General features: G+C 43.6%; 1 protein-coding gene across 2 annotated transcripts in view; it reads left to right on the top strand.

Annotated features, from left to right (window-relative positions):
• Nucleotides 1–4,472: 4,472 nt before the first annotated feature.
• The window catches only part of Osbpl1a (oxysterol binding protein like 1A), a 238,528-nt gene continuing 220,761 nt past the window's right edge, over nt 4,473–22,239 (top strand). The window contains exons 1-4 of one of the 2 annotated variants that reach the window (XM_004654838.3): nt 4,473–4,603; nt 12,544–12,666; nt 18,071–18,156; nt 20,386–20,460. In XM_004654838.3, the coding sequence (XP_004654895.2) occupies nt 12,546–12,666; nt 18,071–18,156; nt 20,386–20,460 (282 nt within the window). In that variant the 5' untranslated portion in view covers nt 4,473–4,603; nt 12,544–12,545. Of the gene's footprint in view, nt 4,604–12,543; nt 12,667–18,070; nt 18,157–20,385; nt 20,461–22,239 lie in introns of those variants that run through there. The other variant, XM_045134619.1, reaches the window with a different exon arrangement.

The raw sequence follows: 22,239 nt of genomic DNA, 5'->3' as shown, positions 1-22,239 counted from the left end.
AGCCCTGGCACGCCCATTCTCTCTCTCTCCCTCTATCTGTCTTTCTCTCTGTGTCTGTCGCTCTCAAATAAATAAATAAAATTAAAAAAAAAATTAGGGCTAATTAAAGATTGGAAATATTGCCCAAGGAGCACAAGTGTTATGGGAAAAGCCATCCCTTCTCTCTTCCTCTCTCCTTCTCTTTTTACTTTGCCTTATCTGAAAAGACAATTAGATAGTGTTGCAGGCAGGTTCACATTGCTGGCAGAAAACATCCGACCAAGAGCAGCTTGTGGGAAAAGGGGGTTTATTTTTGTTTACAGTCTCAAGGGGGAGCTCCATGATGGCAGGGGAAAATGATGGCATAAGCAGAGGGTGGACATCACCTCCTGGCCAACATAAGATGGACAATAGCAACAAGAGAGTGTGCCAAGCAGTGGTAAGAGCAAGCTGGCTATAACACCCATAAGCCCACCCCAACAATATTCTGCCTCCAGAAGGCTTTAATTCCCAAATAGCCATCAGCAAGGCCCCCCATTAATTTATGGGGGACACCTGAATCAAGCCACCACATTGATAGAAAAATAAAAATAGAGATGAGACAGCTGGGTTTGGTGGCCACATGCCTTTAATCCCAGCACTTGGGAGGCAGAAGTAGGAGGATCACTGTGAGTTCGAGGCTGCCCTGAGACTGTATAGTGAATTCCAGGTCAACCTGAGCTAGAGTGGAACCCTACCTTGAAACACCTAAAATGATAAAATAATAATAATAATAATAATAATAATAATAATAATAATAATGCTGAGAAGATGGCTCATGGGTTTAAAGTGCTTGCTTGCAAAGCCTGACAGTATGGGTTCAATTCCCTAGTACCCACCTAAAGCCAAGCCAGGTGCACAAAGAGACAAATGCATTTAGAGGTATTTATTTATTTATTTATTTATTTATTTTTTAGTAGTAAAAGGCCCTGGTGCACCCATATCCTTTTTCTACCTCCCTCCCTCCTTCTCTCCCTCTTGCAAATAAATGAATTAAAAAAAAAAAAGATAAAGAAAAACATTTGGAGTATATTTTCCCATTTTCCCCAGTATTGGTATCTTGGAAGAAATATAAACTAGTTCCTGCTCAGATACCCAGAAATGCCCCTAGTCTAGTACTTACTGGTTCAAATTCCCAGTTGCTTCTTGGCACCTGCATGGTACATTCCCTGTTTAAGTTAGCCAGTGTCTGCTTGTTGTTTGTGACCAAGACAGTCCACTGACATAGAAGACCTTTTTAAACATTTTATGTGGAAATGCCAGCAAAATCAATCTTTGGTAGAAGGTAGTTGTGGAGACAGAACCCCAGGAAGAGGCAGGCATAGAATTATGTCTATAATTTCTGCCCAGAGAATTTGATGTCTGAAAATGTAGCAGCTCCTTTAAGTTGATTAAATAAACTAGAGGGAATGGAACAAATAACAAAAATAGCTTTTAAGAGAGAAATCTCCCCACCACCCACACACAATGACCTTATAGCTTTGATAGTCTGGAGTTCATAATAACTACAAAGTGTTTAATATGTAGGCAACAAGATGGTTCATTTCCCCCAAGTCAACAACTTATCTAGATTTGACTGATGACTTCTGACCTACTTTTCAGCATTCCAGGCAGTAATTACCCAAAGGCCTCCCCAGTGTCTCAGTCCATAAACGTCTCCTTTTAATAACATGAAGAAGCCTTTAACATACGCCTGCAGCACTTAGCAGTCACGTTGGTACCAGGGAACTGATTTTAAGACATGTAGCACACGAGGTGCATCCTGGGATGTCTCAGGCTCATTATAAAACTGTAGGCAGGGGCTGGAGAGATGGCTTAGTGGTTAAGGTGCTTGCCTGTGAAGCCTAAGGACCCAGGTTTGATTCCCCAGTACCCATGTAAGTCAGATGTACAAGGTGGCACATGCATCTGGAGTTCATTTGCAGTAACTAGAGGCCCTGGTGCACCCATTCTCTACCTGCCTCCTTCTTTCTCAAATAAATAAATAAATACAATACTTTTTAAAAAAATCTATAGGCACACAGAAGTTAGGTAGTGTGCTCTGGATGGAATCCCTGTGTGGAGAGGGGGTTGGTGTAGAGAAGCATGGGCTTCCTGAGGGCCTTCAGACAACGGAGGAATCCAAGCTGAATCCTGTGGGGACCATGGCAATTCTGTGGAAATCCACCCTTCTCTACTGCTAACCTGGTAAGCTTTTCAGTCTGAGTCCCACAATCATTGGAACCATAGGGCCATGGCTTAGTTACTCTCTAATCCCTTTTCCACTTCACCAGAGCTTCCGTTTCTATTTCTGCATATATACATGGTAGACAGGGGGTTTAGTTACTTTAATAAGCTCCATCTGAGGGGCTTGGGAGATAGCTCAGCAGTTTGTTTGCAAAGTCTGCTGGGCAGAGTTCGATTCCCCAGCCCCCAGTGTAAAGCCAGATACACAAAGTGGCACATATGTCTGGAGATCTCTTGCTTTGGCAAGGGGCCCTGGCAAACCCATTCTCATATTCTCTCTCTTATAAATAAAAATTTTATTTATTTATTTATTTATTTATTTATTTATTTATTTATGAGCAACAGACACAGAGAGAGAGACAGATAGAGGGTGAGAGAGAGAATGGGCTCACGAGGGCTTCCAGCCTCTGCAAACGAACTCCAGATGCGTGCGCCCCCTTGTGCATCTGGCTAACGTGGGACCTGGGGAACCGAGCCTCGAACCGGGGTCCTTAGGCTTCACAGGCAAGTGCGTAACCGCTAAGCCATCTCTCCAGCCCATAAATAAAAATTTTAAAAAGCCCCATTTGAAAGCTACTTGTTTACCTGCCCACATGCTCAGAATGGAGTCTGAAGGGAAATATGTTAATTATTATTAATTATTGGGTCTATGCATGACAAATAGAATATGTCATTACTGGAGACACCATAGTGATTATTTTAAAACTGTACTGTCCTATATGGCAACTGCTAGCCATATGAGGCTGTTTAAGTTTAAAGTTAAAACAAAAAGTTCATTTCAAGTGATGCATACGGCTAGGGTGTCCTGATGTGTAAAGGGAGTTTTGGAGCTCCTGCTCAATGTCAACAAACCAGAAAACTTAGGGTATCTTCAGATCCTTGTCTCACGAATTTAAAGGATTAAAATCCATAGACCAGCTAAACCATCAATCCGGCCCCTCCCCAACCCAGGTGTGCCAACCCCCTTCCTGAACCTAGACCAATCAGCTCTCTCTCTCAGACTCTTCCTTGGTTACCACACATTTTACAATTGAAATAAGGTGCTAGTCAAATGCTTGTTTTATTAATAAAAGATGTCTGCCTGTGGGGGGTGGGGGTGAGGGAGGAGGCTGTTCTCTTCAAAGACATGGCTCTAATAAACCTTCCATGTGGTAGTTACATGTCAATGTACCACGTGTAACTAGTAAGCAGCATGCTTATAGCAGGTTCTCAGTACCTATGTCTAGACTTGCATGGACTTGAACTACCACCTCTTTAAAATGATGTCTATTTATTAAGTTTTCATTGCATAAGAACGTTCATTACATACACCTACAAAAATCTAAAAAGAAAAAAGAAATGCTTGCAATCCCCTGAACTTTGCAACTTTTCTGAGTCTTTTTAAAAACTTTCCCAAGCTATGCATAAATCTCTTTTTAAAAGCTTTAATTATACTTTTTAATTATACTAGACTTTGAACCTTCGCATTAAGGACGATGTGCTAACTTCTCTGGCTAGATTCAGCAGACATCCACTATGGAAGGGTGGGTTCTTTTCGAAAGATTTAGTGGAGGAAGACAAGAAGGGAAGTCTTAACATTCTTTATTTTTATTTTTTAAGTTTTATTTATTTGAAAGAGTCAGAGTGAGAGTGAGAGAGAGTGGGAGAGAGAATGGGCAGGCCAGGGCCTCCAGCCGCTGCAAATGAACTCCAGACACACGCGCTACCTTGTGCAGCTGGCTTACTTGGGTCCTGGGGAATTGAAGCAAGGCTTTTTGGTTTTGCAGGCAAGCGCCTTAACCGCTAAACCAACTCTCCAGCTCCTATATGAACATTTTAAAGGCCATCTTCAGCTGTGTGGGAAAAAAAGAGGTGTAGCTTATTTACACAGCCTCGGGTGGAGTCACAACCAAAGCAAAATAAATAAGTCTGCCTGGCAGGTGATGTTATGTGTAACAACAAATGCGTAACCTGCTATGTTTATCTTCTGCTCAGTGGTGTCACTCCCAGTACCCCCCAGCCCACCCAGGTAGGTTTTAGCCTTGGAGCGTGATGGGAGGAACAAGGCGGCCGGGCGTGGGGGGGGCTTAAGCCTGGAGTTCTGGACAGTAGCCGACCGGGGGCGTGGCCAGCCCCAAAGGGGGCGTGGCGTAGCACAGAGGGGGCGTGGCCCCGCGCGTCGGTCACGTGTCGGGCCGGGCGCCCACTATTGTGGCTGGCGCGCGCGTCCCCAGGGCGGCGTCGCTCGGTAGCCGCAGGCCACGCTCCGCTCGGGTGTGTGTTCTCCGCTCCGGGAGCCCGTGTCCTCGGGGAGTGCCCGGCAGCATCGGTGACGGTCCCCGGGCCTCCAGGAGCTCGGGCGGCCGCGGACGGCGCGGAGGTGAGCGTCTCGCGGGCCACTTCCGGCCGCTTGGCCGGCGCGCGGGGCTCGGGCGGCCGGTCCGCCGGTCCGCGTGCGTTGCGTGGGGCGGGGGTGGGTGGGCGTGGCTTCCCGCGCGTGACGTGACGCGGCGTGACGCGACGCGGTCGGCTCGGGGCTTTAGTTGTGGGAAGGAAGCGACTGTGGACGCGTGGCCGGGGAGGCGGTGCTCCGCCCCGCGCCGCTCCCCCCGCCCCACTCTGCCGCGAGCATCCGAACTTTTCGTTCCGCCCCACGAGAGGGACCCGGATCCCGCGGTGGAAGTCACGGGACCGTCCTGCCGCGTGCTTGGTCAGCAGACGTGAAAGCCAACCCGAAGGCCCGGGACTCCCCTGGCCCTGATGACCCGCAGCTGGGGGCCGGGGCGTCTCCGGGAGGCAGACAGTATTGTGACATTGGATTGCTGTCGATCCGATACTGAGGCTGGTGATTATTAGCAAACGCTGCTCTCGGGTGTGCCTGGATAGTTGATAGTGTCGTTAAACTATCCTTGCAATCAGCGATGCGTTTTTCCCTCGAAAACGCCGTGGAGTCGATGCATTCTGGATGTATACAGCACTTGGAGAAATAGTTTGTTTTTCTTTTGTGGGCCCACAGCGTTTACATTCTAACTCGGTGGTTTATTTTATTTTTTCTCTTCAATGAGGTCGATATAAATTCCCCTGTTCACAATGCAAAGAGCTTGTAATTACAGAAGTTACAAAGTCTGCTTTCGTTTGACAACCCCCTCCCCAATTCTAAATTAGGTAGGCTTTATGTACAGTGTATAGAGCGAAAAGTTTTTTGTTTTGTTTCTCAGTTTTTCGAGGTAAGGTTTCACTCTGGTCCACGCTGACCTGGAATCCACTATGTAGGGTGGCCTGGAACTCATATTGATCCTCCTACCTCTACCTCCCGAGTGTTGAGATTAAAGGCATGTGCCCCCACGCCCGGCAGGGAAAAAAGTTGTAGTAATATTCATTATTATTATTGTTTTGTTTTTCGAGGTAGGGTCTCACTGTAGCTCAGGCTGACCTGAAATTCATTATGTAGTGTCAGGGTGGCCTCCAACTCATGGCGATCCTCCTGCCTCGGCCTCCCAACTACTGAGATTAAAGATGTGCGCCACCATTCCCCGCTAAGTTCATTATTATAATTTTTTTAAAATATTTATTGGAGACTGGGAGAGTGAAACAGGCCTCATAGAGATAATGGGCACACCAGGAACTCCAGCCATTGCAAACAAACTCCAGAATTGTGCCTCATTTTGTGCATCTGGCTTACATGGGTACTGGGGAATCGAACCTGGGTACTTAGGCTTGGCAGGCAGGCACCTTAACTGTTAAGCTGTCTCTCCAGCCCAACATTCATTTTTTTTTTTTTTTTTAATTATCTTCCTTTTCTCTGAGACAATGTAACTCCCATAGCACGCAGCAGCTGATATTCAAAATAGGAGTAAAACTGCTGGAAATTGAGTGGCTTTACCTGAAATCCTTGTATGTCAGCGTAAGGTTTTTGCAAGGTCACATATCACTTGCTAAGTATTCATTGTGAATCAACAGGAATTTGTGGCAGGTGCTTGATCCTTGTCCCTGGAGTCTGCTCCTTTCTGCAGGTGTTATTGTAGTGGTGCTTACTTACACCTGTGATTCACATTAGCCAGCTAGTATTTCTCCAAATACTCCTTTCCTTGTATTCCCTTAAGAAAGGATACTTTTACAGAAGGAACAATTAAGTGAAAGGACACAATCACTTCTTCAGGGATAACGTGTCTATTTCAGTTACACATTTTATGCTGGTAACTTTTTTGTTTGTTTGTTTGAGGTATAGTCTTGGTTTTAGCCCAGGCTGACCTGGAATTCACTATAGTCTCAGGCTGCCCTTGAGCTCACAGCGAGCCTCCTACCTCTGCCTCCTGAGTGAGTACTGGGATTAAAGGCATGCACCATGCTGTGCTCTCCTGGTAACTTTATTTTACTTAGAGGCGTGGCTGTCTATTTGGTCATAATATTTTCAGCTGAAGCTCTGTTGTGACAAATTTTTGTTTCATTCTTTTTGAGACAAGCTCTCACTTTATAGCCCAGGCTGGCTATAAATTCCCTAAGCATGTGTTACCATAGGCTTCGTAGGCAAGCACCTTAACTGCTAAGCCATCTTTCCAGCCCCTGTCATGTGTTCTTACATGATCTTGAGCTCTAGAATAGGTGGGGATTGTCCTCACATGATTTCTTCCACCTGTATTGTATCAGTATTGTCATTATTAGCAGGGTGGCTGCAGAATGTGGACAGGGACAAAAAGAGATTTACTAGGTCACTCACTTTTTCTGAATTACTTTATTTTTCATCCTGAAAGGAGGGAATGACTATATAGTGAAAGCAGTCCTTAGCTGCATTTTCCGATCATGTGGCCACGGAAAGTAAATCACTTGAATACTCTGTATTTAGTTTCCCTTTAAAAGCAGTCCAGGTGGCATGCCGGTCTGTGGTTGTAGCCACTTAGGAGGTTGAGATAAGAGAATCCCTTGAGCCCAGGAATTGAGGGCTAGCCTGGGCAAAATAGGCAGTATTTGTCTCAAAAAAGTTTCCCTTTGTTTCTGTGAAGATGGGCAATGAATGGCAATTAAGGAGGCTAAAGGTCATTTGGCTGTGGATTTGAACATTCTAACTTTCCACAATCATGAATTTCTAGTCAGTCTTATAGAATATTTAGAAAAAGTTATTTACTTGAGAGAGAGAATATGGGAATATCGGCATGCCAGGGCCTCCAGCCACTGAAACTGAACTCTAAACACATGCACCACCTTTTACATTTGGCTTGTGTGTGTACTGGGGAATCGAACCTGGGTCCTTAGGCTTCATAGGCAAGTGCCTTAACCACTAAGCCATATCTCCAGCCCAAGTCTTATAGAATGTTGAATACAGATGTGGCTTAGATTCTTCTGGAAACTTGAGTTCACAGTGCTCAACCTGTTATTAGCTAATTTCTCAATTTTATTTAATTTTTTTGAGATGTGGTCTTGATTAATCTCCCTATTTTCTGTCTAGCTCTCCAGGTTATATTCCATCCATGTGATCTTGGTGAATTACCTACAAGTTTACATTTCACTTTGTAATTCAGTGACAGGAGAAGGGAAAGGAGCCTGTCACCAGCAGAGAAGCAAGCATTCCAGCATAATGAGCTCTGTAAGGCCTTTCTCCCTTCCAAGCTCAGACTACAGTTTCTCACCATTTGCAACCCCATTTACTGGAAGAGGATAAGAACTAAACCCCTTGTGCAACCTAGTGGCTCCTGGTTTCACTTTATCAGATTATAACCCTATCCAAGGCACCACTAGAGCCACTCTGTGATTTCCCTTAACTAGAGAGAGAGAGAACTTGAGCCACCAAAATGGCATACCTAGCTAACACCAGGACACTGTGCGCCACCGTACCCACACTTGGCTAAGTCTTACTTTCTGCAAATCTTTCAGAGAAGCCCACACTCATGCTCTTGGCTGTGCTTTCATTCTCTTCCTTAAAAAAATTTTTTTTTCTTTATTTAAGAGAGTGGGGTGGGATAAGAGAATGAGTGAGAGCCTGGGCACTGCAAATGAGTCCCGAACTCCAGGCGCATGTGTCACTTTGTATATTTGGCTTTAGGTGGTATTAGGGAATCGAACCTGGATGGTTAGGCTTTGCAAGCACCTTTAACCACTGAGTCATCTCTCCAGTCCCACATCTTTTTCTTGCATGCCTTAATATCTTTAATAAAATTTCCAACTCTGCTTCATACTGTCTCTTCCTAAAATTTTTTTCTGCCTTGAAGTCCCAAATCCTGACTTTAGTCTGAGTTCAAGTACCTCAAAATATTGAGAGATGCTGGGTATGATGGTGCAAGCCTTTAATCCTAGCGCTTGTGAGGCCGAGTTGGAGGATCCCTGTTGAGTTTGAGGCCAGCCTGAGACTACATAGGGAATTCTAGGTCAGCTTGGGCTAAAGTGAGACTCGACCTCAAAAAAAAAAAAAAAAAAAAAAAAATTGAGGGGACTCCTCAGGCTGGTGAAGGTGGCTGTGCGAAGTTGTGTCTCAGTTCTCTCGCTGCTGACAACCAGTGCAGGCAAATAGCTCACAACTTCTGTGACCATTGCCTTTGTGCATTGTTGTACATGGCACGTGCTGTGATCATCATTTGTGTGCTTACCCTGTTTCTGGAGTCCATGGACTGTGTTTTCCATTGTTGCACCTCCTGCCCATAGCAGACTGACATCAGAAGATAGCCCACAAATATCTGAATAAATGCCAATCTCAAACCCAGCATGTATGAGCAACCACATCATGGGCCTGAGCCAGCACTCATGTCAAGACTTGGTGTGGGTGTGGTCATGCACACCTGGAACACCAGTCCTGTGAGGATGAACACCCTAGAATCACTGGGATTTTTTTGTTTTATTTTTTCCACTGGGGCTTTTATATTACAGAAGACTGTTTAGATGGTAGATTTTGTTTTTGTTTTCTCTTAAGTATTTTATTTATTTATTTGAGAGAGTGAGAGAAAGAGTGAGAGTGAGAGAGAATGGGTGTGTCAGGGCCTCTAGCCATTGCAAATGAACTCCAGATGCATGTGCCACCTTATGCATCTGGCTTATGTGGGTCTTGGGGAATTGAACCTGGGTCCTTTAGCTTTGCTGGCAAGTGCCTTAACTACTAAGCCATCTCTTCAGCCCTTGTTTCTTTTCTTTCTTTTTTTTTTTTGTTTTTTGAGGTAGGGTCTCACTCTAGCTCTGGCTGACCTGAAATTCACTATGTCGTCTCAGGGTGGCCTCGAACTTCCTGTGATCCTCGTACCTCTGGGATTAAAGGCATGTGTCACCTCGCCCGGCTTGTTTCATTTTTATATTTACAAACATTTTTCCATGTGCTGCAAAATGTACAAACACAATTAACTTTAGGATTTTATTTACAAAACATCCAAGCATTTGATGAAGAATCAAGCTCATTTCTGTCTGGTGGTAACTCAGTCTAGTCCATTCCAGTTTTACCCTAGAGTACATAGCATTTTACCTGCTCTGTCCTTTTTGACAGTGCCCCCATTTCCATTAGCAGCGGCTGGAGCAGGAGCCTTCGGGAGTCATGAAGATGGCCTCCAAGGCCCTGCTGCTGACTGCAGGGCAGCCTGATCTGTACTCTTAGGAGGATTCACGATGGGCTTTTCTGCACAAGGCTGTACAGATGGCCCCTGTGCTGTAGTCACTTCAGCGAGAACAGACTCTCTTGTCACAGTTTGTTAGCAGCTTCAGTTCCATTTACAAATCCAGTCTTCTCCAGAAAGGCACAGATTTGGTCTTAGTTTCTTCAGAGCTGAGACATTGTGGAACTATCTTGTCATGATTTGTTTCCTCAGCAAACTGAGTAAACACCTCCAAGATATGTTGTTCTAGTAGCTAATTTCTACCAGCTAGCAGTAAGGCAAAAATAGGAGACAAGTGGAGCTGTGTCCTGGATATCTTGAGATATGAAGAGTTTTCCTAGAGAAAATACCAAATACAGCATTGCCAAGCAGACATGTCAGGAGGGACTATTTTTGTTTTTGTTTTTGTTTTTCCAGGTAGGGTTTCACTGCAGTTCAGGCTGACCTGGAATTCACTCTGTAGTCTCAGGGTGGCCTTGAACTCATGGTGATCCTACTACCTTTGCCCAAGTGTTGGGATTAAAGGTGTTCGCCACCATGCCTGGCAGGAGGCTCTATTTATTTATTTATTTATTTTAATTTATTTTTTTGAGGCAAGCCCAATAGACTGGCTTTTTTTGTTTGTTTTTTTTTGTTTTGCAAGGCAGGGTTTGCGAGAGAACATGTGTGTGAGAGAGAATTGGTATGCCAGGGCCTCCAGGCACTGTAATTGAACTCCGGACGTATGTGCCACCTTGTGCACATGTGTGACCTAGCTTGGCTAGAAGTAGATTTTTGTTCTCACATCAGAAAATATAGTTGGGCTGCTGGTATACTAATGGGGAGAGTATGTGGTTCGCATGTGTCAGCCCTTGGGCTCAATCCACAGTGCCTCACCCCAACCAGACTTCATTCAACCCTTTTGATTAGCTGCTCATAAAATTTGGGACTAGAAACCATTTTCCTGCAGAACTTTGGGGTATTTATTATTTCTTAGCTGCTTATGTTGTAGCTGAAAAGTCAAAATCATTCTGACTCCTTCTCCTTTGTTCCCTGATTCTTTTTTTTCCCCTGGAAACAGAGACGTTTCTCTGCCTCTAAAGTTCTAAAATGTCATGAAAATAAGCATTCTGTAGACCAGAAGATTTCCAGATTGTTGTATTTTCGTTAGCCCTTCAATTCTTCTTCTTTTTTTTTTAAATTTTTTGAGCGAGAGAGAGAACATGTGTATGTGTGTGGGGTGGTGTATGGTTGTGCCGGGGCCTCCTGTCACTGCAAACAAAGTCGAGATGCATGCATCACTTTGTATATCTGGCTTTACATGGGTACTGGGGAATTGAACCCAGGCTGGTGGGCTTTGCAAGCAAGAATCTTTTACTGCTGGGCCATCTTCTCAGCCTGTCCTTAAGTTCTGTGAAGGTGTTGCATTAATTTTCTAGAATTCTGTCATTTGGATATCCTACCTCATGGAGAGTCATTTAATTCTTACATTTTCTTTAATCTCTTTTTTCTTTCTTCCTTTCTCCCCCTATCACCTTTGTTTTGTGTGTGTGTGTGTTGAGGTAGAGTCTCACTCTAGCTCAGGCTGACTTGGAATTCACTGTGTAATCCCAGGGTGGCCTCAAACTCATGGCAATCCTCCTACCTCTGCCTCCTGAGTGCTAGGATTATAGATGTACACCACCACGCTTGGCATTGTTTTGTGATGGAGTTTCCCATTATATCCCAGGCTAGCCACCTTGAACTCACTATGTAGCCCAGGTTGGCTTTGAGCTTTATAGCACTCCTGCTTCAGCCTCCTGAATGGTGGGAATTACAGGCCTGCACTTTTCTCTCCTGTTTTCTTAACATCTTTGTTCTCTAGGAGATATTTTCAGCTATATTTTCCAACTCCTCTCCTGAGCTTTTCACTTTTACTGGTTATAATTTCCGATACTCTTTTCTTCTATGATTTTATTTTAAGAATAGCTTTTAAAGTTGTTTTTGTAGAATATATTGTCATCTGTTCTCTAAGGATGTTGGTTTTCATCTTTAATTTTCTTTTCTCTGTGTAACTTGTCTGGGTTACCTACTGTATTAGTCAGGGCTCTCTAGAGGAACAGAACTGCTAGAATGAATTATATTAAAAAGGGAATTTATTGGATTAGTTTACTGTAGTCTAACAGCAGTTGCAGGCCAGAGAATCAAGGAACCAGGTAGCTGCTCAGTCCACGTGGCCAGGTGCCCCAGCAGTCCTGATCCTGCACTGCACATGGCGCCCGAAGGCCTGGAGGCTTCCTGAGAAGCCGCTGCTCTTCAGTCCCTGCTGGTCTTCAGTCCACGCTGGGAGGCAGCAAGCAGCTCCAGCAGCCAAGTGGAAGGAAGGGGCTCTTTTCACCCAGAACGAACGAACGAACTAACTAACTAACTAACTAACTTATTGCCAAATTGCTGTTGCTTCCTGTGCAGTGTCCTGGCCATTCTGTCCTTGCCACCAGCACTGGCTGTATTCAGTCTTTTATTTATTTATTTTGCTAATGGGGAAAAATATCACTTGTTATATTTCTCTATATTTATTTACTAGCAAGACTGAAATGTGCATTTCTTCTGGGAATTGCTTTCCATAACATTTGCACATTTTGACATAAATGTCTTAGATTTGGACATGATTTACCACATTTTTTGGGAGGTCAGTTCTGGCTGCAAAATGAAAATGAGTTTCCCCTTTCTATGAGCAAGGAATGTGTAAGCGCTAATTATGGTCCAGAGAATAACCATGCTCTTATTTTTAATGTAGAAATGAACACAGAAGCAGAACAGCAGCTTCTCCATCATGCCAGAAATGGCAACGCAGAAGAAGTGAGACGGCTGCTGGAAACCCTGGAGCGGAGTGGAGCAACTGCTGACATTAACTGCAAAGGTGAGCTTTGAGTAGTTGATTTTTAGCTTTTGCTTTCTTAGAGTTTACACTAAATGCTATGAGACTTGATATTATTTATTGAACTTTAAAAAGAGCATCCAGGGCTGGAGAGATGGCTTAGCGGTTAAGCGCTTGCCTGTGAAGCCTAAGGACCCCGGTTCGAGGCTCGGTTCCCCAGGTCCCACGTTAGCCAGATGCACAAGGGGGCGCACGCGTCTGGAGTTCGTTTGCAGAGGCTGGAAGCCCTGGCGCGCCCATTCTCTCTCTCTCCCTCTACCTGTCTTTCTCTCTGTGTCTGTTGCTCTCAAATAAATAAATAAATAAATAAAAAATTTTAAAAAATTTTAAAAAGAGCATCCATTATTCGTATTAAGTAGTATGTAGAATGAAGTACTTAATAATTTACAGGCCTGGAGGTGTAACTCAGTGGCAGTGTGCTTGCCTTGCTTGCTTGAGGCTCTGGGTTTGATCCCCTAGCATCACAAGAACAATAAAGGCTGATCCTGACGTGTTGCATGAGAAATCAGAGGAATAATAGTGCGGTCAGCTATGCAAACACATGCAAAGGGGAATGGGCAGGTAGGTTTTGTGTGGATATACAAATGCATGTATATTTATCATCTATATAGTAGAGAGTAGGAAATGGTAACCTGAATTTTTTAATTTAATATTTTCTTTTTATTTATTTGAGAAAGAAAGCGGGAGAGAGAATGGACATGCCAGGGCCTCCAGCCACTGCAAACGAACTCCAAACACATGTGCCACATTGTGCATCTAGCTTAGCATAGGTCCTGGGGAATTGAACCTGGGTCCTTAGGCTTTACAGACAAATACCTTGACTGATAAACTATCTCTCTAGCCCCCCTTTTTTGCTTATTATTATTATTTTATTTTGGTGTTTTGAGGTAATGTTTCACTCTAGCCCGTGTTGACATGGAATTCACTATGTAGTCTCAGGCAGGCCACGAACTCACAGTGAACCTCCTACCTCTGCCTCCTAAGTGCTGGGATTAAAGGTGTACGCCACCACGCCCAGCCTAAAAAAACTTTTTATATATAAAAAAAGAAACCAAACAGATCAGAGTTTAGGCCATGGTAACCAGAGAGGGCGATGGGCCATGGGCTATGCTATTCTGGACTGTGATTCAGTGATGTGCTAGCTGAAAAGTGCCCCCCTCCACTGACTCAGTGATAGCATTTTTAAAATTAATTTTTTATGAGAGAGAAAGAGAGAATTGATGCACCAGGTCCTCCAGCCACTCCAGATGTGTGCGCCATCTTGTGCTCATCTGTGACCTTGCACGCTTGCATCATCCCATGTCTCTGGCTTATGTGGGATCTGGAGAGTCAAACATGGGTCCTTAGGCTTCTCAGGCAAGTGCTTTAACCGCTAAGTCATCTCTCCAGCCCCAATGACAGCATTTTAAAGAAAAATATATTTATTTATTTGACAGAGAAAAAGAGAGAGAGAGAGAAATAGAATGGGTGCACCAGGGCCTCCAGCCACTGCAAACTAACTCCAGATGCGTGCACCTCCTTGTGCATCTGGCTAACGTGGGTCCTGGGGAATCAAACCTGGGTCCTTTGGCTTTACAGGCAAGCACCTTAGCTGCTAAGCCATCCCTCCGACCCCAGTGACAGCATTTTTGAAGACAATTAAGGACAATGTCAGTGTTATGATGGGAGAGGAGTCTAAGCTGCAGCTGGTAGGAGGTGGTAGGAAGGAATGAGGTGGCAAGAACAGTGAAGAGTAGAAATGGGAGGAAGGGGAGTGTGAGGAGAAAGAAGGGTAGGAAGCTTGGGACCAGGAAGGTTGGTTGGTTTGTGCTAGTCAGATGTTAGAGGCTACTTACTCCTTTCTGTGAGCAACCAAGGAGGGAGCAGATGCAGATCGGAGGAGCCCCTGAGAAGCAAGAAGGACTGGGACCCAGGAAGAATCTTGAGATGTTGATGGGAGGAAGAATGGGAGAAGGCATGCAGGTGTGGGCGGGGAGGTAGATTGATTGTCCTGGTAATCCAAGGAATTCAGTGAAACTTTCTAGTTTTACTGTGAAGCTGAAACGGAAGGTCATTGTTAAGTGTTGAGATGCCTGGGTACGAAGCTTCAGGGAAATAGCAATGGGTTGAGATGCCTTTTGCGGGTATAGGAGAGTTCTCAACCAGCGTAAGGACTGTTGAGCTACTGTGTGAGATCCTGCCTTCATGACACCATGAGTCTTTTGCCTGTGGTTATGGAGAAATTCAATGAATTTGGCTAGGATCTGGGTTTTTCCCTAGGCTACTGTGACAGAGGTAATGATAAAAGATATTGGTAAAGAGCTCAAGGAATACATGCCAGGCTTATTGAAGGAAGGAGATGTGCATACTGCCTACAGGAAAACTGATTGAAGAGCTGATTAAATCAAGGACAAGGTCTGGGGCATACCTGTGTGCTGACGCTGACCAGAGGCAGCACTCATGAGAAATGAGGGAGGCTGAGAGAGCAGGGAACTGGAATGGTCAGCAGGCCCCTGGGATGGCGGTCGGATGTGAGGTGTGGAGAAAGACTGCTGCCCAGAGTTTGTGAGTGTAAGCTGCTAGGAGGCTTCCAGGTGGCAGCGAGGAGGAATTTGCTGGAGTGTGGCTCAAAGGAGGGCGCATAACATGTGGTGGTTTGAATATAAAATGCCCCCCATAGCTTCATGTGTTTGTGATTAAGCCTCATATCTGATGCCTGGCTAGTGAGTGGAGTCTTGGGGAGGCAGAGCCTTGGAGGAGGAGTGTCACTGGCTGCAAGCCTTGAGGTTTATTAATCTAGCTGCTTTGGGTGTCTTAGATGAGCTCATTTTTTGTTTTTGCTTTTTGAGGTAGGGTTTTGCTGTAGACCAGGCTGACCTGTAATTCACTATGTAGTCTCAGGCTAACCTTAAACTCGTGATGATCCTCCTACCTCTGTCTCTCAAGTGCTGGTATTACAGGTGTGTGTCACCATGCTTGGCTTTCAGCTCATTCTTGTTGCTTCCTACCTGCTGGTATGTGATAATGTGAGCCATCTTCCTGTTACACTTACCACCATGATGAAACTCCTTGAAACTGTAAGCCAAAAGAAACCCCTTTCTCCAAAAGTTGCTTCTGGTTGGGTGTTGTTTGTAGCAACAAGAAGGTAACCACTACATAATATGAATGGGAGAACTCTTGACCACAGATAGCAGAGTGTGTGTGTGTGTGTGTGTGTGTGTGTGTGTGTGTGTGTGTTTTAATATTTACTTGAGAGAGAGAGAGAGAGACAGAGAGAAGATGGGCATGTCAGGGCTTGTTTCCACTGCAAAGGGATTCCAGATGCGTGTGCCACCTTTACATCTGGGTACTGGAGAATTGAACCTGGGTCCTTAACTGCTGAGCCATCTCTCCAATCCAGCAGTGTTTTTTTTTTTTTTTTTTTGAGGCAAGCCCAACAGTCTGGCATTTTTTTTTTTTTTTTTTTTTTTAAGAGAGAACAAGAGGAGAGAGAGAAAATCAGCACACCAGGGCTTCAGGCACCTGTGTCATCTTGTGCTCATGCTTGTGCCAGGCTTATTTGGGACCTGGAGATTCGAACATGGGTGCTTAGGTTTTGCAGGCAAGTGCCTTAACCACTAAGCCATCTCTCCAGCCCAGCAGTGGGTTTCTGATGCAGAGGTGCACTGGAGTTTTGCTCAGTGAGGTACTGTGGGTGTGGGAATGGGGAGCCTCCGTCAGAGGAAGGAGGAGGTTATTGATTGGGAAGAGCTAGGTTTCATCTAAAAACAGAAGGCAATAAATAAATAAATAAAAATAGTGCGAGGCTCTGGGATTTATTGACTTTGTCACTAGGAGCTCCATTATGTACTGGTGAGATGAAACAGATGTGTAGTATGGGTGAATGATGATAGTCATAGGCACACTGGGCATCTGGGGGGGTGTGTGTGTGTGTGTATGACCTGGTGTGGATAATGTGTGGCTGGTGGCTAAAAATTTTGTTGGAGACCTTCCAGAGTGGTGAGCTTTGCTTTAGGAAGCTGTTAGGCTCTAGTCCCCACAGCTTGATTTAAAATTTTAATATTTAGCTTTTGGAGCCACTTCAGCTCTAGGCCTGTTATCCTGTTTTGCTAAATTGAATTATTTCACTTTCAATTTTGCAACATTTTATTGTGTTAATACCTCTCCTATCTTTACTACTAGGACCTGACATTTTATTGCTTTTAACTTTAGTATGTAGTTGGACTCCCTAGCACTCTGGTGACCCAGTGTTCTCATTAACTGAGATATATCTGAGGTCAAAGACTCCATTTTCAGTCATTGTCTGAGGCAGAACCATGTTGAAAATGCTACAGGAAATAGCCATTAATGATTCCTTTTGTGGTACAGTTTTCAGAGTGTCCACCACATTGCTTTCATCTTCTCAGACTATCCTTCTTCATAGCATAAGGGTTCTAAAGAGTTCCTCTTCATGAAATGCTATGTTGACTGTTACCGAGAAGAGCTGTGTTTCACTTAAGATGAAAATACAGAAGTCGGACGTAATGCACGCCTTTAATCCCAGCACTTGGGAGGCAGAGGAAGGATTGCTATGAGTTTGAGGCCATCCTGAGATTCCATAGTGAATTCCAGGTCAGCCTGGGCTACAGTGAGACCCTACCTCAGAAAACCAAAAAAAAAAAAAAAAAAAAAAAAGAAAAATGCAGAAGAAATGTCCAAGCAAAGTAGACTGTCTTTACTAAAGGATGGCAAGATAGATAAAGACTTAGCTAGCAAGCTGCTGGAGACCATAGCTTTAATATGTCCCATCGTGTCTGCCTCTGCTCTCAGGGATGGGGGTGGTAAAGTAAGGTGGCATCAAGTCTAGGTCTTGGGATATCTGATCCATTGCACTTGTTTGAGTTGTGTATGCCTTGCCTTTTCCTCAGCAGTAGTGCAGTGTGGAGAGCCATTGGCCAGGGAGCCTTGATAAGGAGAAATTGAGTTTATTGTAAAGCTACGTAAGTAACATGTAAAGATGCCCTTTGGGACTGTGGAGATGGCTCAGGAATTAAAGGTACTTGCTTAAAAAGCCTGTTGGCCCAGGTTCAAATCCCTAGCGGCCCCTATAAAGCCAGACAGGCATTTATTTGCATTAGCAAGATATGCATACAATACAAAGATATCTTTTAGAGATTTTTTTTCTTATAAGGGAGGGGGAGGGCATGAATTGGTACACCAAGGCCTCTAGCCACTGCAGTCCAACTCCAGATGCGTGTGCCACCTTGTGGGCATGCATGACCTTGTGCACGTGAGTGACCTTATGCATCTAGCTCACGTGGGTTCTGGGGAGTTGAACCAGGGTCCTTAGGCTTTGCAGGCAAGTGCCTTAATCGCTAAGCCATCTCTCCAACCCCACAAGATACCTTTATTTTCCTTTTATTTTTAGGAAGAAGTAAGTCTAATTTGGGCTGGACCCCTCTACACCTGGCATGCTATTTTGGACACAGACAAGTGGTCCAGGATCTGTTGAAGGTCTGTTTATAGCTTTAATTAAAATAACAACAACAACAAAAAAAAGGGTTGTGAAGAATGGGCACACTAGCTTCTTACCACTGCAAGTGAACTCCAGATGCATGTACCACTTTGTATCTGGTTTAATGTGGGTACTGGGGAATCATACTCAGACCAGCAAGCTTTGTAAGCAAGTACCTTTACTGAGCCATCTTTCCAGTCCTATAGTTTTAATGAATATATGAGTTCTATAGAAATTATAAGATGAGTATCTTAGAAAGATAAGCTGAGTCACAGAAACTTATTTAAAACAACAGTTTATTATTAAAACATTTATTTATTCTTTTTCTTCTTTTTTTTTTTTTTGACTTTTCGAGGTAGGGTTTCACTGTAGCCCAAGCTCATCTGGTCATCTGGAGTTCACTATGTAGTCTCACAGTGGCCTTGAACTCATTGTGATTCTCCTACCTCTCTGCCTCCCAAGTGCTGGGATTAAAGGCATGTACCACCACACCCAGCTTACTTTTTCTTTATTAGATATATGAAGTAAATTTGAATTTCAATATTTAAAAAATATTTTAATGAGGGGACCTGGGTGAGTGAGTGTGGGTACACCAGGGCCTGTTGCTGGTGCAAATGAACTCCAGATGCATGTGCCACTTTGTTAAGCGAGCGTGGTAACCATTACACTATGGAAACCTGTGCATGTGCCGCTTTGTGCATCTGACTTTATGTGAGTACTGGGGAATTGTGGGCCAGCAGATTGTTCAAGCAAGTGCCTTTAACTGCTGAGCCATCTCCCCAGCCCCAGTTTATTATTTTATTTTTTCCGATTTATTTTTATTTATTTGAGACAGAAAGAAGGGGTGGGGGAAATGAGCGTACCATGACCTCTAGCTACTGCGAACAAGTTCCGGATGCATGCACCACCATGTGCATCTGGCTTACTGAGACCTAGAGAGTCAAACCTGGGTCCTTAGACTTTGCAGGCAAGTGCCTTAACCTCTGAGCCATCTCTCCAGCCCTTTGTTTTAAATTTCATTTTTTAGAAAAAGATTTATTTACTATTTTTTATTTATTAGAGACAGAGAGAAAGAAATAGAGAGACTAGCTATTGCTAACGAACTCTAGATGCATGTGCCACCATGTGCACCTGGCTTACGTGGGACTTGGAGAATCGAACCTGGGTCCTTAAGCTTCGCAGGCATGTGCCTTAACTGCTAAGCCATCTCTCCAACCCTAAATTTTCATTTTTACACATTATTAGTTTTTAAAATGGTAAATTGGGCATATTAATGAAGACATAATTTTCAGTTTTACAAGCATGACAGTTAAGAAAAAAACCCAAATAACATCCTAAATAATTAAAAAATTCTGTCAGAAGCTTGAAGTGAACACCATACTTAATGAGAATTGAGAGCTGATATTTCGCTCCTGACAATTTTTCACACAGGGATATTTTTGAAATTGGGTTGCTTGTTATAGTTATTTGTACATTTAAATGTTGGCATCTTTTTTTAATCTGAAAACTCATTAACTAGATGGAAGAGGAAATACTTTCATATTCAAAAACAGTCCATGTACAGATTTAAAAATATTTATTTATTTATTTATTTGCAAGAAGAAAAAGATAAGAGAGAGCCAGAAAGGGGGCATAGGCATGCCAGGGCCTCTAGCTGCTACAAGTGACTTCCAAATGCATGCATCACTTTGTGCATCTGGCTTTACGTGGGTACTGAGGAATGGAAATTGGGTCATTAGGCTCTGCAGGCAAGTGCCTTAACCACTGAACCATCTCTCCAATCCAGATATATAAATTTATAATTTTTTGTTTTTATTTATTTAAGGGAAAGAGGCAAAGAGAGAGGGAGTGACAATGAGAATGAATGGGGGTGCCAGGGCCTCCAACCAGTGCAAACAAACTCCAGATGCATGTGCCACTTTGTATATCTGCTTTATGTGGGTCCTGGGGAATTGAACCTGGGTCCTTTGGCTTTGTAGGCAAGCATCTTAACCATCCCTCAAGCCTAGATATACAGATTTATAAAGAAAAGTACTTTTTTATTCTGATTACCTGGTAAATTTTGCCTTCTTGGAAACTTTTTATTTTTACTATGAGTTGAATTTATTTTTAGTAGTGACAATGTTAACAATTACTTTAATTGTTGAAATGCATCATACAATTAGGAAGTCTTTCACCTTTTTTATATTTACTGTATTCTTGTATTTATTGATTTTTATGTTTACTAGGCTGGCGCAGAAGTGAATGTGTTAAATGACATGGGAGACACACCACTGCATCGAGCAGCCTTCACAGGACGAAAGGTGACGAGCATTTCAATTTTTGTGTTTGGAAGTGAAATACTTGGAAGATTAGTTACTACTGTTTATCTGTGATAACTACCAGAAAAAGCCACTATAAAAAATAAAACAAAACAAAACAACAACAAAACACTTTAAAAAAATATAAGAGAGCTAAGATTTGAGAGTTGGACAGTGAGATCAAATCCCAAGGTCCTGAGACCCCTGTGTTGGCTGCAATGAGATTTGCTCAGCCTCTGCAATAGGGAACCTTTTTGATTTTCCATCTGCTTCTTCCTCTTTCTTTCAAAAAAATAAAGATTACATTAAAAAAAAGCTGGACTGGGAAGATTGCCTAATGGTTAAAGGTGCTTGCTTGCAAAGCCTGCCATCTCATGTTTGATTCACCATTAACCACATACAGACATACACTAGTGGCGCATGTGTCTGGAGTTCATTTTCAGTGGCCAGAGGCCCAGGCACCCATACTCAACACACACACACACACACACTTTCTCTCTAATGTGTATAATAGAATACCTTAAAAAATAGCTTCATTGAGGTACAGTTTACATTGTATAAAATTCACCTACTATAAGAGTACATTTCGGTGATGGGTAGCATGTTTGCATAGTTACATAGCCCTCACTATAATCCAGTGTTCGGACATTTCTGTCACCCTTGTAAGTTTTCTAGACTCTGGTCCCATTTATTCCCTAAGCCCCTCTCGAGCCCCAGGCTTCCATTTGTTGTTTTCTGATGCTGGGTATTTGCTTTTCCTGGAAAGGTCTATGTCGCAAGTCCCTGTCTCAAAATGAAAGTGAGGGTTCGCTTCTGCATGCCTTGTCTTCATTTGAACTGTGTGCATCTAATTAATTTACTACAGTAGCTTTATATTTAATTGCGGTGCTAGGGATCAAACACAGGGCCTGTGTACACTAAGGAAGTTCTCTATCACTGAGTTTCATTCCTCACCCTTGTTTTTGTGTGGCAGGGTCTCACTCTATATCTCATGCTGGCTATGTAACCCAGGTTAGCCGCAAACTTTGGATCTTCCTGCCTCTGCCTCTGGGATACTGAGATTACAAGTTTGTGCCTTCATGCTTGTCTTATTAATTTTTTATACTGTAAGTTCTTTAGCCATGTTCTTTTAGGAAATTATCTGGACTGTTTGTAGTCCTTTGTATTTCTTTTTTTTTTTTGTTTTTCGAGGTAGGGTCTCACTGTAGCCCAGGCTAACCTGGAATTCACTATGGAGTCTCAGGGTGGCCTCAAACTCACAGCAATCCTCCTACCTCTGCCTCCCGAGGGCTGGGATTAAAGGCGTGCGCCACCACGCCCAGCAGTCCTTTGTATTTCCATGTAAATTTTAGAATTGCTTGCCAGTTTTGATTAAAAAATGCCCATTATGGGTTGGAGAGATGGCTTAGCAGTTAAGGTGTTTGCCTGTGAAGCCTAAGGACTTATGTTTGACTCTCCAGATCCCATGCAAGCCAGATGCATGAGGTGATGCAAGCACGCAAGGTCACACATGTGCACAAAGTGATGCACACATCTGGAGTTTGATGGCAGCAGCTGGAGGCACTGGTGCACCAGTTTTCCTCCCACCTTGCTCTCTTTCTCATAAAAGAACATGCCCATTAGAATTTTTAGTTGGCATTTTGAATCTGTAGGTCAGCTTGAGGATTGCCGTCTTGGTGGTTTCGAGTCTTTCAGTCTATGAACTGGAGGTGGCAGCCTCTTTTGTTAGACCTTGGGTTTCTCTCAGCAGTGTCGAAGCTGTCAGTGCACAGATCTTGCACT

This window comes from Jaculus jaculus, chromosome 15, assembly GCF_020740685.1.
Source record: "Jaculus jaculus isolate mJacJac1 chromosome 15, mJacJac1.mat.Y.cur, whole genome shotgun sequence".
Taxonomy (NCBI): Eukaryota; Metazoa; Chordata; class Mammalia; order Rodentia; family Dipodidae; genus Jaculus; species Jaculus jaculus.
This window is presented reverse-complemented; position numbering and strand designations above follow the sequence as displayed.